This window comes from Eptesicus fuscus, chromosome 6, assembly GCF_027574615.1.
Source record: "Eptesicus fuscus isolate TK198812 chromosome 6, DD_ASM_mEF_20220401, whole genome shotgun sequence".
Taxonomy (NCBI): domain Eukaryota; kingdom Metazoa; phylum Chordata; class Mammalia; order Chiroptera; family Vespertilionidae; genus Eptesicus; species Eptesicus fuscus.
The window spans coordinates 106,343,292-106,358,142 of record NC_072478.1 but is presented as its reverse complement, the minus strand read 5'-3'; the positions used below and the strand labels follow the sequence as shown (position 1 = coordinate 106,358,142).

At 62.9% G+C, this 14,851-nt stretch overlaps 1 protein-coding gene across 4 annotated transcripts in view; it reads right to left on the bottom strand.

Moving 5' to 3' along the window:
- Positions 1–2,559: 2,559 nt before the first annotated feature.
- TNRC18 (trinucleotide repeat containing 18) overlaps positions 2,560–14,851 on the bottom strand; it is a 76,499-nt gene continuing 64,207 nt past the window's right edge. For all 4 annotated transcript variants that reach the window (XM_054718164.1, XM_054718167.1, XM_054718166.1 and 1 more), the window contains 8 exons: positions 14,385–14,460; positions 14,194–14,302; positions 10,752–10,868; positions 9,249–9,413; positions 6,372–7,672; positions 4,678–4,914; positions 4,417–4,491; positions 2,560–3,945 (listed from right to left, as the gene is read on the bottom strand). In XM_054718164.1, the coding sequence (XP_054574139.1) occupies positions 3,739–3,945; positions 4,417–4,491; positions 4,678–4,914; positions 6,372–7,672; positions 9,249–9,413; positions 10,752–10,868; positions 14,194–14,302; positions 14,385–14,460 (2,287 nt within the window). In that variant the 3' untranslated portion in view covers positions 2,560–3,738. The remainder of the gene's footprint in view (positions 3,946–4,416; positions 4,492–4,677; positions 4,915–6,371; positions 7,673–9,248; positions 9,414–10,751; positions 10,869–14,193; positions 14,303–14,384; positions 14,461–14,851) is intronic.

Below are 14,851 nucleotides of genomic sequence, written 5' to 3'. Positions count from 1 at the left end.
TTAGGGTTAGGGATAGGGATAGGGATAGGGTTAGGGTTAAGGATAGGGTTAGGGTTAGGGTTAGGGTTAGGGTTAGGGATAGGGATAGAGTTAGTGTTAAGGATAAGGTTAGGGTTAGGGTTAGGGTTAGGGATAGGGATAGGGTTAGGGTTAGGGTTAGGGATAGGGTTAGGGTTAGGGATAGGGATAGGGTTAGTGTTAAGGATAGGGTTAGGGTTAGGGTTAGGGTTAGGGTTAGGATTAGGGATAGGGTGAGGGATAGGGATAGGGATAGGGATAGGGTTAGGGTTAGGGATAGGGATAGGGTTAGGGTTAGGGATAGGGATAGGGATAGGGTTAGGGTTAGGGTTAGGGTTAGGGTTAGGGATAGGGATAGGGTTAGTGTTAAGGATAGGGTTAGGGTTAGGGTTAGGGTTAGGGTTAGGATCAGGGATAGGGTGAGGGATAGGGATAGGGATAGGGATAGGATTAGTGTTAAGGATAGGGTTAGGGTTAGGGTTAGGGTTAGGATTAGGGATAGGGTTAGGGATAGGGATAGGGTTAGGGATAGGGTTAGGGTTAGTGATAAGGATAGGGATAGGGATAGGGTTAGTGTTAGGGATAGGGTTAGGGTTAGGGATAGGGATAGGGTTAGGGTTAGGGTTAGGGTTAGTGTTAAGGATAGGGTTAGGGTTAGGGTTAGGGTTAGGGTTAGGGTTAGGGTTAGGATTAGGGATAGGGTGAGGGATAGGGATAGGGTTAGGGATAGGGATAGGGATAGGGTTAGTGTTAAGGATAGGGTTAGGGTTAGGGTTAGGGATAGGGTTAGGGTTAGTGTTAAGGATAGGGTTAGGGATAGGGATAGGGCTAGGGTTAGGGTTAGGGTTAGGGTTAGGGATAGGGATAGGGATAGGGATAGGGTTAGGGTTAGGGTTAGGGTTAGGGATAGGGATAGGGTTAGGGTTAAGGATAGGGTTAGGGTTAGGGTTAGGGTTAGGGTTAGGGATAGGGATAGGGCTAGGGTTAGGGATAGGGATAGGGATAGGGTTAGGGTTAGGGTTAGGGATAGGGATAGGGCTAGGGTTAGGGATAGGGATAGGGTTCGTGTTAAGGGTTAGGGTTAGGGTTAGGGTTAGGGTTAGGGTTAGGGATAGTGATAGGGTTAGGGTTAGGGTGAGGGTCAGGGATAGGGTTAGGGATAGGGATAGGGTTAGGGATAGGGATAGGGTCAGGGTTAGTGTTAGGGTTAGGGTTAGGGTTAGGGTTAGGGATAGGGTGAGGGTTAGTGTTAGGGATAGGGTTAGGGTTAAGGATAGGGTTAGGGTTACGGTTAGGGTTAGGGTTAGGGTTAGTGTTAGGGATAGGGTTAGGGTTAGGGTTAGGGATAGGGTGAGGGTTAGGGTGAGGGTTAGGGTCAGCGATAAGGTTAGATTTAGGGTGAGGGCCAGGGATAGGGTTAGGGTTAGGGTTAGGGATAGGGTTAGGGTTAAGGATAGGGTTAAGCTTTTTCTACTGGGGCCTTGGTTAGGTCCGGTCACTGTTTCCATCATTTAACCTCTAATCGCCTCCTGTTCCCTGTGCTCGTCGGTTAGGGTTAGGGTTAGGGTTAGGGTTAGGGTTAGGGATAGGGTTAGGGTTAGGGACAGGTTTAGAGTTATGGTTAGGGATAGGGTTAGGGTTAGGGTTAGGGATAGGGATAGGGTTAGAGTTAGGGTTAGGGTTAGGGACAGGGTTAGGGTTAGGGTTAGGGTTATGGTTAGGGTTAGGGACAGGGTTAGGTTTTTCCTATTGGGGCCTTGGTTAGGGCCGGTCTTTGTTTCAATCATTTAACCTCTAATCGCCTCCTGTTCCCTGTGCTCGTGGCTGTGGGACAGCCAGGTTCAACGCCATCGTTCTGTGCTCTGGTTGTCAGGCAGGAACTTGTTGGGTCCAGCTGGGCCCTGACCTCAGGGAGAGGTGGGTGGCAGTGCCAGGACCAGGGCCAAGCCTGCCCTGACCCTGCAGGGGACCCCCTCCCCCGCCCCCGCAGAGCTCAGGGCCATTCAGACCAGAGCATCGTCTTCCGATGTGAGCTCTGTTTCAAGTATCAGTAAAGAGAAATGAGCCCTGGCCCGTGTTGCTCAGTGGATAGAGACTGCCCTCAGGCTGCAGGCTCCTGGTCCCATTCCAGTGAGGGCACATGCTCGGGTTTTGGGCTGGATCCCCAGTTTCGGGTGTGCAGGAGGCAGCTGATCAATGATTCTCTCATCACTGATGTTTGTCTCTCTCTCTCTCTCCCTCGTCCTCTCTGAAATCATTAAAAATATATTTTAAAAAAATAAAGAAAAAGAAAATGCAGGCCCCGCCCCGCACTGGGGTGAGAGCTTCCTGCCCCGATGGACGGAACAGGAGATGCTGAACGCCTGCTTTTCACTGTGGGAAATGGCTGTGCAGCTGACACTTTCCTTTCCGTCAACTCCAATGGAGATGGTGGCCAGCGGACACCCCCTCCTGTGCCCCGAAAGGCCAGCGCCCCCCCCCGCCCGCCCCCCCCCGCCGCGGAGCCCGCCCGCCCCGAAAGGAACCATCCAGACAACGTGCTTTCCAATTACAGCTTTTTCTTTTCTTTTTTGCTTTTTATGAAAAAGATCACACAGAATTCGCCAACAAACAAAATTCCAAAAGAAACTAAACAAATTAAACAACGATTCCCCCAAAAGATAAACCGACGTCTGGCTTTTCTTTCCCTTCGATTGTCTGGACAGCCGCCGCCTCCCGGGGGACGGGCTGCTAAGTGCTTTCCAGGCCGACCTGGGGGCGCTGGCCCCCCTCGGCCTCTGCTCTCTCCACCTCCTCCCTGTGGGGGCGCGTACAGTACACCTGGGCCGGGGCGGGGGTGGGCGGGGGTGGGGTGTGCTTGGGACAAGGGGGGCCCGTGAAGCTGGGTGCTAGACACTCACAATCTAACAGGAAATAAAAAATAATATTCTGCACGTCAGAATGTGTTCGCTTTTTTTTTTTATAATTCCATAGCTATTTTTCACAGTTTTAAAAAGTTTATATTTATATATATTTATATATATTTATCTTTATATATAATTAAAAAGTGGACTCCATTTAAAGGTGTATCATACAGGGGAGCGTCTCGGTACAATAAAACTGTACAGGTAAGAACTGCCGCCTCCCTCGGGCTGGCCGCCAGGGTTTCAGCACCATGGGGTTGTCTGTAGTGTGAGGGTCTGTACCAGGCGGGTGGGCCCTGGCCGGGGTCTCAGGGCACGCAGCCCCCTCCGCCTGGCGCTTGGCCAATGCTCGGGCGCCCTCACCTGGCTCTGTCCCCAAGTCAGGGCATCCTGAGAGGGTAGGGGCCGGGTCCCTGGCAGGTGCCCGGCGCAGGCCTGGCCTGGTCAGTGAGGCTGGTGGGCGTCGGGCTACCCCGACCCCGGAGGGAGGCCGAGGGTGGGCTCCATGTTGCGGGGCCGGGCACTGGGCGCCTCGGGAGGGCCCACAGCGGCAGGAACCGCAGAGCGCGTCCGGTGGTTCCGCAGAGCGGCCTCCGTCAGTCAGTGCGCACGCGGGTCCCAGGCCCGGCCGGCCAAGTGCTTCCCAGAGCCCATCCTGATCGCGGAGAGGGGCCCCCTCTTGGGAGGCACCGAGGGGTTTGGAGAGGGGGCTGGAGACGTGTGCACATGAGTGCGCACACATGCATGCATACGTGTCCATGGCACACTCGCACGTACACCGTGCACGGCCCGCCCGGCAGCGGCGCGGCCGCGGCGCTCAGCAGAGCACGGGCACGCCGTCCGTGGAGAAGATCATGCCGGTGGTGGGCTCGTAGGTGCCCGCCAGGTAGTACAGGCCCTCGCTGTCCTGGTGCTTCTTGGTCTTGAGCATCTGCTCGTACTGCTCCAGGCCCACGACCAGGCACTTGTGCGACACGGTCTGCACGTCGTTCTCGTCCACGTGGGAGGACTGGTACAGGGCGCGCTGCGGGGCGGGGGGCGTCAGGGCGACCCGCCCGCGCGGGGCAGAGACCCCGAGACAGAGACCCCGAGAGGGAGCGCGGACACGGGAGGGCAGGACTAAGAGGGACCCAGAGCCTGAGACAGAGACCGAGGGAGACACAGAGACAAATGAGGAACACAGAGAACACACGCGATCAAAAGGCAGACGGACTGAGACCGAGAGACAGACCGACAGACTGAGAGGCGGAGAGACAGACCGATAGACGGAGAGACGGAGAGACAGACCGACAGACTGAGAGACGGAGAGACAGACCGACAGACTGAGACGGAGAGACAGACCGACAGGCAGGATGGGGAGACACCACGAGACACAGACCTGACACCAAGTGGCAAACAGCCCAGGACACAGCCGCTGAGGCTGATGGCACTGGGGCCGCCCTGGCCGGGGCGAGGGTCTGAGGAGATGCCCCCCCGCCCCCCCGCGCCCTCCTACCTCCATGAAGTCCTTCCTCTGGCTGGAGGCCCGCAGCGCGGCCGGGAGGCTGCGGCCGGACTTCGGGTCCCAGTGCTGCATGGCAGATGCGGGCAGTGTGAGCTGGGCCCCACCGACCCGACCCCCGGGCTGCCCACCCCCCGTCACCGACCCCCCCCCCGGGCTGCCCCCCCCACGCCCCCCATCACCGATCCCCCCCCCCGGGATGCCCCCCCCCCCGACCCCGACCCCCCCCCGGGCTGCCGCCCCCGCTGCGCCCACCTGGCCCTCGTGCAGGCGCCGGCCGGGGCTGGTCTCCTCGGGGTGGTAGAACCACTTGACGCGGACCACCATGTTGCTGCCCCAGGACTCCCACATGCTCTGGATGCGGCCGATGTAGGGCAGGTTGGGGCGGCCGGCCGACAGGAACACGGCGCAGTCCCCGATGCGGATGGTCTCCTTGCCGCGCACGATCGCCTTGTAGAAGAGCTTGCGGGCCTTGCCCTTCATGCCGCGGCGCTGCGGGCACGGGCGGTGGTCAGCGTGGCCCGGCCGTGCCCGCCCTGCCGCCTCAGCCCCTCCCCAAACTCGGGGGCCTGGGAGGGGGAAGGGAAGCCAGCCCCCGACGGCTCTGACGGGGGACGCCCCTCACCCCTCCAACAGGGCCCTGCGCCGAGGGACTGGCGGCCCCCGTTCCAGAGCCGCGTTGGCAAAGGTGCCTCGAGGCCCGCAGACTCCACGCCCGCTGTGGGCCCAGCCTGCGCTGACCCCCCATTTCCAGACAGAACAGCGAGGTGTAGGGAGATGCGGGGGCTCATGGCTGGGTACCTGACAGCACATCACTCAGCCCCCGTGGCTGCCTCAGGCGGGGCCCACAGAGCACCCCAGGGCTGAGTCTCAGGGGCCCACAGAGCACCCCCAGGGCTGAGTCTCAGGGGCCCACAGAGCACCCCAGGGCTGAGTCTCAGGGGCCCACAGAGCACCCCAGGGCTGAGTCTCAGGGGCCCACAGAGCACCCCCAGGGCTGAGTCTCAGGGGGCCCACAGAGCACCCCCAGGGCTGAGTCTCAGGGGCCCACAGAGCACCCCAGGGCTGAGTCTCAGGGGGGCCCGAGTACCCCCAGGGCAGCACAGGGCAGGACTGACATCAGCCCCGAGGCAGGCCCGCTCCTCCCGGGGGCTCACCGCGCAGTTTTTATGCTTAAATCAGAGACACCTACACCTAACTTCCTCCGCACCCAGCGGTCCTTTCTCCCCGGGATCCCCGGGATCCTGCTGGGGGCGGGCTCTCTGACGTCCTGGACACTAACTGCTTCTGTCCCACAAACGGCTCCCATTCTCTCCATTCCAGGCCCAGCGAGAGCCGGTTCGGGGTGAGAGGCCGCGAAGGCTGCTGAGCCGGCTCATCTCTGACACCAGTTGGGTTTCTGGCATCGAAAGGCTGTGCCCTTCCCACAGACCCCACCCCCGGGCCACGAGGCTCCCCTGTGGGAGCCCCCCCCCTGCACCGGGCACAGGACGTGGTCTGGCCAATCCTAACACCCCGTCCTCCTCCTGGCACCGTGAGGAGTCAGAGGCGGGCTCAGAACCCACGCCAAGGCGCTGGACCAACGTCAGCGTGAGCCCCGGAGGCAGGCCTGCTGTCCTGTCTACGCTGACAATGTGGGCTGCCCAGGGGGGGCGGGGCTGCCGGAAAGACCAGGTCGGAGGACGGACGGAGAAACTGAGGCCGGGAGCATGGGTGGATCCGAGAGGGGGCTGAGGACAACCTTCAAGTCCCTGGATCCAGCCGCACCTGAAGCCCCCCCACTCCCCCAGCAGCAGAGCCCTCAGCCACACCAGCACGGGGACCTGAAGTGGCCGATGCTCAAACAGGACGAGCCCAGCCCGGGGGAGCAGGACAGAGAAGATGCCTGTCCTCGGCGCAGAGGCCTCCGCTCCCGGAGCCCAGGGAGCCGCGTCTGCGTGGCGGGCTACCTGGGTGGGCTTGCCGAACCACTTCCAGAGCTGCCGGGCCGGCAGGAAGGCGGCAATCTTGGGCCGGTTCTCCACGGAGGGCAGGCGCTGCCGCTTGGCCAGCTCCTTGGTGGTCGGCAGGTGGACGCCCTCCCTCTTCTTGGGGCGGCTCTTGGCCCCAGGCCCGGCCTGAGCCTTGGGCTGCGGGGGCTGCGGGGGCTGCGGTGGGGGGGCCTGGGGCTGGGGCGCCGGCGCCTTCTTGCTGGGAGAGTGGGCCGAGGAGCGCGCCTTGCCGGCCTGCTTGGGCGCCTTGCCGGGGAGGGCAGGCGGGGCCGAGGGGCCGGCCGCAGGGGCGGGGGCCGCCTCGTCGTCGGAGCTGCAGGAAGACTCGTCCGTGGTGGATGAGGACGAAGAGGACGATGAGGATGAGGATGAGGATGATGATGAAGAGGACGAGGAGGAGGAGGAAGAGGAAGAGGAGGAGGAGGAGGAAGAAGAGGAGGAAGATGAGGAGGAAGAGGAGGAGGAAGAAGAGGAGGAAGAGGAGGAGGAGGAGGAGGCCCTGGAGCTGGAGGCAGTGCAGCCGCGGCCGCCGCCCTGGCCGTCCTCCTCGCCCTCAGTCTCTGAGCTGCTCCCACTGCCGCTGTCGCTGCTGCTGCTGCTGCTCTCCGACTCCTCGGCCCCGTCCTGCTCGGCCTGGCCCTTGTCCGGGCTCTTGGGGACCCCCGAGTCCGCAAACGTGAGCCCGGCCCCCGGCTCCTGGGCCAGGTCGCCATCCCCAGCCTGGGGCCGGGCCGCCTTGGGCTCGCTGCCGCCCGCGGCCGGGGCGTAGCTGCCCAGGCCCAGGAGGCCCTGGGGCTCCGGGCGCCCGGCCGCCGGCTCCTCCCGCAGCAGCAGCGCCTCCTTGGCCTTCTTGCTCTTGGGAGACATGACGCCCTCGCGGTCCAGCTTGACGAGCAGCTCGGCCTCCTCCCCGGGCCTGCGGGCGCCCTTGCCGGCCGCCTCCTCGGCAGCCCGGGCCTTCTTGGGCTTGGGGCGGGTGGCGGGCATGGTGACGGGCACGGCGACAAGGGGGGCGGGGGCCAGGGCCGGGGCGGGGGCCGGCAGCTCCCCAAAGGGCTCAGGAGCTGGGCAGTTAGTGAAAGTGGACGGCACGGGGCTGGGCTGGGGGGGTGCGGGGCGAGCCTTGGGGGCTTTGGTCCGCTTGTCCATGGGCTCTGGGGGGCTCTTCTTGGAACTTGGGGTGCTGATTGGCTCCAGGGCCAGCGGGGCACTGGGAACCTCCTCCGCTGGGCCCCCTGCCTCCAGGGCGGTAGCTCTGTCTGGAAGAGGAGGCGGCACAGGTGAGGCAGCCCGGCCTCCCAGCCCGAGAGCCCTGCCGCCCGCTCTGCCGGCTCCCGAGCTCGGCCTGCGCATGGCACCCCCTCTGGCCTGACCCACAGCGTGGCCCCAAGGTGACCAGGAGCCTCAGGGTGGCCTGAAGCCCTTTCCTGCAGGCCCTGGAGCACTCACACCTGGAGCACACACACACACACACACACAGCTGGAGCACACACACACCTGGAGCACTCACACTCACACCTGGAGCACACACACACACCTGGAGCACACTCACACCTGGAGCACACACACACCTGGAGCACACACACACCTGGAGCACACACACACACCTGGAGCACACACACACACCTGGAGCACACACACACCTGGAGCACACACACACCTGGAGCACTCACACTCACACCTGGAGCACACACACACCTGCAGCACACTCACACCTGGAGCACACACACACCTGGAGCACACACACACCTGGAGCACACACACACACCTGGAGCACACACACACACCTGGAGCACTCACACCTGGAGCACACACACACACACCTGGAGCACACTCACACCTGGAGCACACACACACCTGGAGCACACACACACCTGGAGCACACACACACCTGGAGCACTCACACTCACACCTGGAGCACACACACACCTGGAGCACACTCACACCTGGAGCACACACACACCTGGAGCACACTCACACCTGGAGCACACACACACACCTGGAGCACACTCACACCTGGAGCACACACACACACCTGGAGCACACACACATACCTGGAGCACTCACACCAGGAGCACTCACACCTGGAGCACACACACACCTGGAGCACACACACACACACCTGGAGCACACACACACCTGGAGCACACACACACCTGGAGCACACACACACACCTGGAGCACACACACACACCTGGAGCACACTCACACCTGGAGCACTCACACCTGGAGCACTCACACACACCTGGAGCACTCACACCTGGAGCACTCACACCTGGAGCACTCACACACACCTGGAGCACACACACACACCTGGAGCACACACACACACCTGGAGCACTCACACACCTGGAGCACACACACACACCTGGAGCACTCACACCTGGAGCACTCACACCTGGAGCACACACACACACCTGGAGCACACACACACCTGGAGCACACACACACCTGGAGCACACACACGCACACACCTGGAGCACACACACCTGGAGCACACACACGCACACACACCTGGAGCACACACACACACACACACACACACCTGGAGCACACACACACACACCTGGAGCACACACACACCTGGAGCACACGCACACACACACCTGGAGCACACACACACACACACCTGGAGCACGCACACACACACACCTGGAGCACACACACGCACACACCTGGAGCACACACACACACACCTGGAGCACACACACACCTGGAGGACTCACACCTCGCTCTACCTCTGACGTGAACGTGCCTCCTGAGCTGCTCCCTAGCTGTGGGGGGGTCTCTGTGAAGAGCCCCATGTGCAGCACCCACACGCCATTGCCAACGTACCACCCTTGGCTTTGGTGCTGGGTTTCCGCCCGCGTCCTCGCGCCTTGGTACCCGGCTCCTCGGACCCTGGCGCACCCCCGTCTTTGCCATCCCCGGTATCTTTGCTGGTCTTCCGGCTGCGGCGCTTGGCGCTGGGCACTAGCAAGGCCGGGGATGGCTCGGCGCCTGCAGGCAGGACAAACCAGGGTCAGGCCTGGCCTCCAGAGCGACGTCGTCATGAGAGCAGGGACGGGGAGGAGGCGACGACACCATGGAGCAGACCCCACGCGGCCTGGACGGCTGCGCGGTCAGGAGGGAGGCCCATCGGCAGGGACAGCTCAGGGGTCCGCACACCAGCTCAGGGGCCCATGACGCACGGACTGGGCTAAGCAAGAGGCCGACTTCTGTGGTTCTGATGACCCACTTGGAGGCGCTCCAGGCCCGAGGTTCAGGGCCCGGCCAGTTGGGCGGACTCATCCGGGCCCTGGCTCGGCCCGACCGGCTGCGGGGCCCTGAGAAGGCATCCCGCCTCCCTGAGCCCGAGCTCCCCACGGTGGGCACAGGGGACGGTCTCCCATCACACGGGACGGAGGCAGGAACAGTTACCGCCCGGCCTCCCATGGCCTGGCCTCCCGGCTTGTGCTGCCCTCATGGGCCTCAGGACAGAAGCTGGGGGACCCTGGCATCCTCTCTCTTGAGCCCATCCTGGGAACCCCCACCCACAGTTTCTGCCATTTCCATCCCAGGGGTGCAAATGGACCAAATGGCAGGGCCCGAGCCAGGCTTGAGGGCCTGGGGGCAGGGGGAGAGGGTCTGGGGGCAGCGGGAGAGGGTCTGGGGGGCAGTGGGAGAGGGTCTGGGGGGCAGCGGGAGAGGGTCTGGGGGCAGCGGGAGAGGGTCTGGGGGCGGTGGGAGAGGGTCTGGGGGCAGGGGGAGAGGGTCTGGGGGCAGCGGGAGAGGGTCTGGGGGCGGTGGGAGAGGGTCTGGGGGCAGCGGGAGAGGGTCTGGGGGCAGGGGGAGAGGGTCTGGGGGGCAGGGGGAGAGGGTCTGGGGGGCAGTGGGAGAGGGTCTGGGGGCAGTGGGAGAGGGTCTGGGGGCAGGGGGAGAGGGTCTGGGGGCAGCGGGAGAGGGTCTGGGGGCGGTGGGAGAGGGTCTGGGGGCAGGGGGAGAGGGTCTGGGGGCGGTGGGAGAGGGTCTGGGGGCAGGGAGAGAGGGTCTGGGGGCAGGGGGAGAGGGTCTGGGGGCAGGGGGAGAGGGTCTGGGGGCGGGGGGAGAGGGTCTGGGGGCAGGGGGAGAGGGTCTGGGGGCAGGGGGAGAGGGCCTGGGGGGCAGGGGGAGAGGGTCTGGGGGGCAGCGGGAGAGGGTCTGGGGGCAGGGGGAGAGGGTCTGGGGGCAGGGGGAGAGGGTCTGGGGGCAGGGGGAGAGGGTCTGGGGGGCAGGGGGAGAGGGCCTGGGGGGCAGGGGGAGAGGGTCTGGGGGCAGGGGGAGAGGGCCTGGGGGCCGGCCGGGCACAGGACCACTCACACTGGATCTTGTAGTCGGGAGGCAGGAGGCGGATGTGTGAGAGGGGGATCCTCCCCGTGTCTCCGTCGTCGAACTCCACAGTGATGAGGTCCCCGTCGTCCTCGAGGCCCAGCAAGCCTGTGGGAGAGGGGCAGGGTCAGGGCGCCCGCAGACGAGGCGGACGAGGACGAGGGGCAGGAGCGGCGGCGGCCGGCCCAGGAGGCCCGTGGGCAGCCAACACTGGCTCCTCGCTCCAGCCGACCTGTCCCGACTTCCAGGGACATGGGCCGGTCCACCCACCCCCAAGCCGCCCCCTAAAGCAGCACAAAGAAGCAGCACGGACAGAGGAGCGGCCAGTGGGCGGGGGAGGCGCCGTGCGCCGTGTCAGGAGACTACGCGCACAAGCGAACAGCCTTGGCCTCGGCTCTCGGCCCTGTCGCGGCCTGGAGGAGGTGATGCCACCAAGGACGGCAGCTTTTTTTTTTTTTTTTAATTAATCCTCAACTGAGGGTTTTTCCATTGATTTTTAGAGAGAGCGGAAGAGAGAGGCAGAGACCAAGAAACATGGATGTGAGAGAAACACATGGATGGGTTGCCTCCTGCGCACACCTCGACCAGGGCCCAGGCCGAGGAGGAGCCTGCAACCAAGGTACGTGCCCTTGACTGGAGTCAAACCCGGGACACTTTGGTCCACAGGCCGACGCTCTATCCCCTGGGCCACACCAGCCAGGGCAGGACACCAGCTTTCACTGGGGAACCTGGGAAGGCTCGGCCCAGAGGTGCCAGGACCTCTGCAGGCGGGGCGGAGGGTGCAGGGGTCCCGCTGGACAGGCTGAGGGTCCCGTGGCAGCAGGAGCTGAGGGTTTACCCCTGGGGAGACTCAGGCTGGGCACAGCGGAGGGCAGGCGGGCGCCACACCAGCGGGGTGACAGGAAGTGTGCACACTGGACAGTGGCCTCCAGCCCCAGCCCCGAGTGCCAGGCCCTCAGCCCAGACCCAACCCCAAGGCTGATGGGAGCCGAGGCGCAGGAGCTAGTACCTGGGTCCCGGGCAAGGCCTGCCTGCCGCTGTCCGGAGGCCGTCACCGGCTCCCAACCCCCTTGTGAGATCGAAGGGGCGGCCGCAGTCAGACAGGCCGGGGGGGCCGGGCACCCACAGCGGGGAGGGGGACTCGGAGGAGCGACGCTGAAGGAAACAGACATGGCCCGGCCGGCGGGCTCACTGGCTGAGGGTCAACCTATGAACCTGGACGTCACGGTTCGATTCCCGGTCCGGGCACAAGCCCCGCGTGCAGGCTCGATCCCAGCAGGGGGCGTGCAGGAGGCACCGATCCGTGATTCTCTCTCATCACTGATGTTTCTGTCCCTCTCCCTCTCCCCTGTCCTTCCTCTCTGACATCAACAAAAATACCCTTTAAAAATAAAAGGTAGCAGACATTCCACAATTTCAACAGAACAGAAGGGCCGGAAGATACAGCTGAGGAAATTTCCCCAAAATTGAAGAAGAGTTTTCACAGACAAAAATGGAAAAAAGATACGAGCGCCGAGGGCCAGCCGACGAGTGTGAGTCCCAGCGAAAGGAGAGGAAACGAGGGGAGGAACTCCCAGAAGCAACAGCTCCCAGGAGCCGACAATGTGCTCCAGACCGAAGCCCTCTCCCAGCAGCACCCAGCACGCAAGAGCACACGCAGCACACAGAACACACACAGAACACACACACGCCACACACGCCACACACACGCCACACATAACACAAACACACAACACACACAACACACTCAACACATATACACGCCACACATAACACACACCACACATGACACATACCACATGCACCACACACCACACACACCACACACACCACACATACCACACATAACACACACAACACACATACATACCACACATAACACACAACACACACAACACAACCACACACAACACACAACACACACAACACACAACACACACCAACACACACACATACACACAACACACACATCACACACCACACATACACAACACAAACCATATACACATAACACACACAAACCACACAACACAAATCACACACACAACCACCACACAGAGCACACACACACATACACACACACACACACACACACACACACACACAGCCCACAAGAAATTCTACATCCAGGAATAATGAGAAGATCCTAGAAGTTTCCAGACAGAAAAACAGGTCTCCACAGCTTTGAGGGCGATCGCGGCGTTGAACTCAGACCACACCGGAAGCGCTGCCAGGGGACCCGTGACTTTGAAAACCACTTCCAGCTGGACTGCCTCTCCCGCTCAGCTGTCTCCACGGACCAGGGCAGGGGAGGCCAGAGTCATGGGCAGAGGAGCGTGCCCCGTGGCCCTTCCAGAGAGCGACGGGAAGAGCCTCCCGGAGGCGAGGAATGGACGGGGAGAGCCACCTGGGGGTTCCCGTGGCGTCACCCTCTCCTGCAGGGAAGGCAGGGTCGGGGGGCCCGCAGACCAAGAAGTCCCCAGAGTGACACTCCCGAGGCCAGCGGGGAGCAGCTGACCCCTCGGCTCGGGGAGAGGAACTCGGAGAGCCGAGTCAAGGTGCCGCGGACCACAGTGCGAGGACCCCGCCCGCCCCCCCCCACCTTCGGGCACACGTGTCAGCTGGCCGCGGGGTGGACTGCATTGGGCGTGTTTTTTGGGTTTGTTTTTGACGCCACAAACATCCGTGTCCCGTCTCCTGATCCGTGGGTTCTGCTAGCTAAGGGGTGCACCTGTGAGCGTCCGCCAGCCTCCCCATGCCTTCGGGGGACCTGTTAGCTCTGCCTGCCTGTTTCCCACCTCACGGGCCTTGCTAACCACATCCCGCCTTCTTGGCCAAGCACCTTCCCAGCCCCCTCTGCCCGTATAAAATTAGGAAGCCGTCCTAGCCAGGCTGGCTCAGCGACTGGAGCAGCAGCCCTCGGACTGAAGGGTCCCGGGTTCCAGCCCGGTCCAGGGCACGTACCTCGGTTGCAGGCTCCATCCCCGGCCCTGGTCAGGGCGCATGCAGGAGGCAACCAATCCATGTGTCTCTCCCCCTCCCTTCCCCTCTTTCTAAAAACCAATGGGAAAAACATCCGAGGGTGAGGATCACCTAATCATAATAAATAAAATAAAATGAGGAAGCCAACCTCACTCATTAGCTTCAGGGACGAGCCCAGGACCCAGGACCACCCATCAGACTCACACGTGCCCCAAGCCAGTCTGGTGGCACTTCCACAGAAACGTATAGAGCAGAAGCAACGCGCTCTCTGACGACGGGCGTTACGATGGCGCGACACGGCAGAGAGCGCTGCAGACCCCGAGAGCCCGCGTCCTGGCAGCCGTGTGGATAAGGACTTGACGCCTGAGCCACTTAGAGCGGGGTTTCAGGGACCAAAGCGATCCCTGCGGACACACGAAGAAGTGAGGAGGGGGCGGGGGGGAGCGCCCACCTCGGACCACAGTGCCCGGGTAGAGGCACCGGTACTGCTGGCTCCAGTACGCGGCGATCCTGGTCCCTTGCGGCAAGAAGCGTGTGGAGGCCGGCCGCACGTCGATGATCTGAAAAGGCCAAGGACTGAGCACCAGGCGGTGACCAGGACCAGCCCGCCCCCCGCCCCCCTCCTCGCCCCATGCCCCTCACCGCCTCCTGCAGCAGCTGTTCCAGGCAGTAGATGTGGGGCCGGTTCCCGCGTTCCCCCTCCACCACCACTCGGTATCTGCAAGGCCAGGGTGAGGGTGGGGTGGGCTGGCAGAGGCGGGATCCCCCAGGGACCCTCCCGTCCTGCCAGCATCAGTGCCGCCTCCCAGGCCACGGAGACAGGACGCAGAGAGAAAAGCATGGCTGACTCTCCCCCCTGGGCCTCAGTTTCCTCGTCTGTACAACTAGGGGCTGCAGGTCCAAGCTGGCCCGCTGGCTCCCCTGCCCCTCCCTGCTGAGCCCCAGAACCCTCTACCCCCTCCGAGAGGCCTGTCCTCCCCGCGCGGGCACCATGCCCTTCGCCCACTTCTCCGGGGGAAATGCAGAGGGGAAGCCACCGCCCACGGGGCCCAGCAAGGCGCCCGGATGCAGGACGGGTGAGGGCCTTCAGGCGCGGGCCGCGGCTCCCC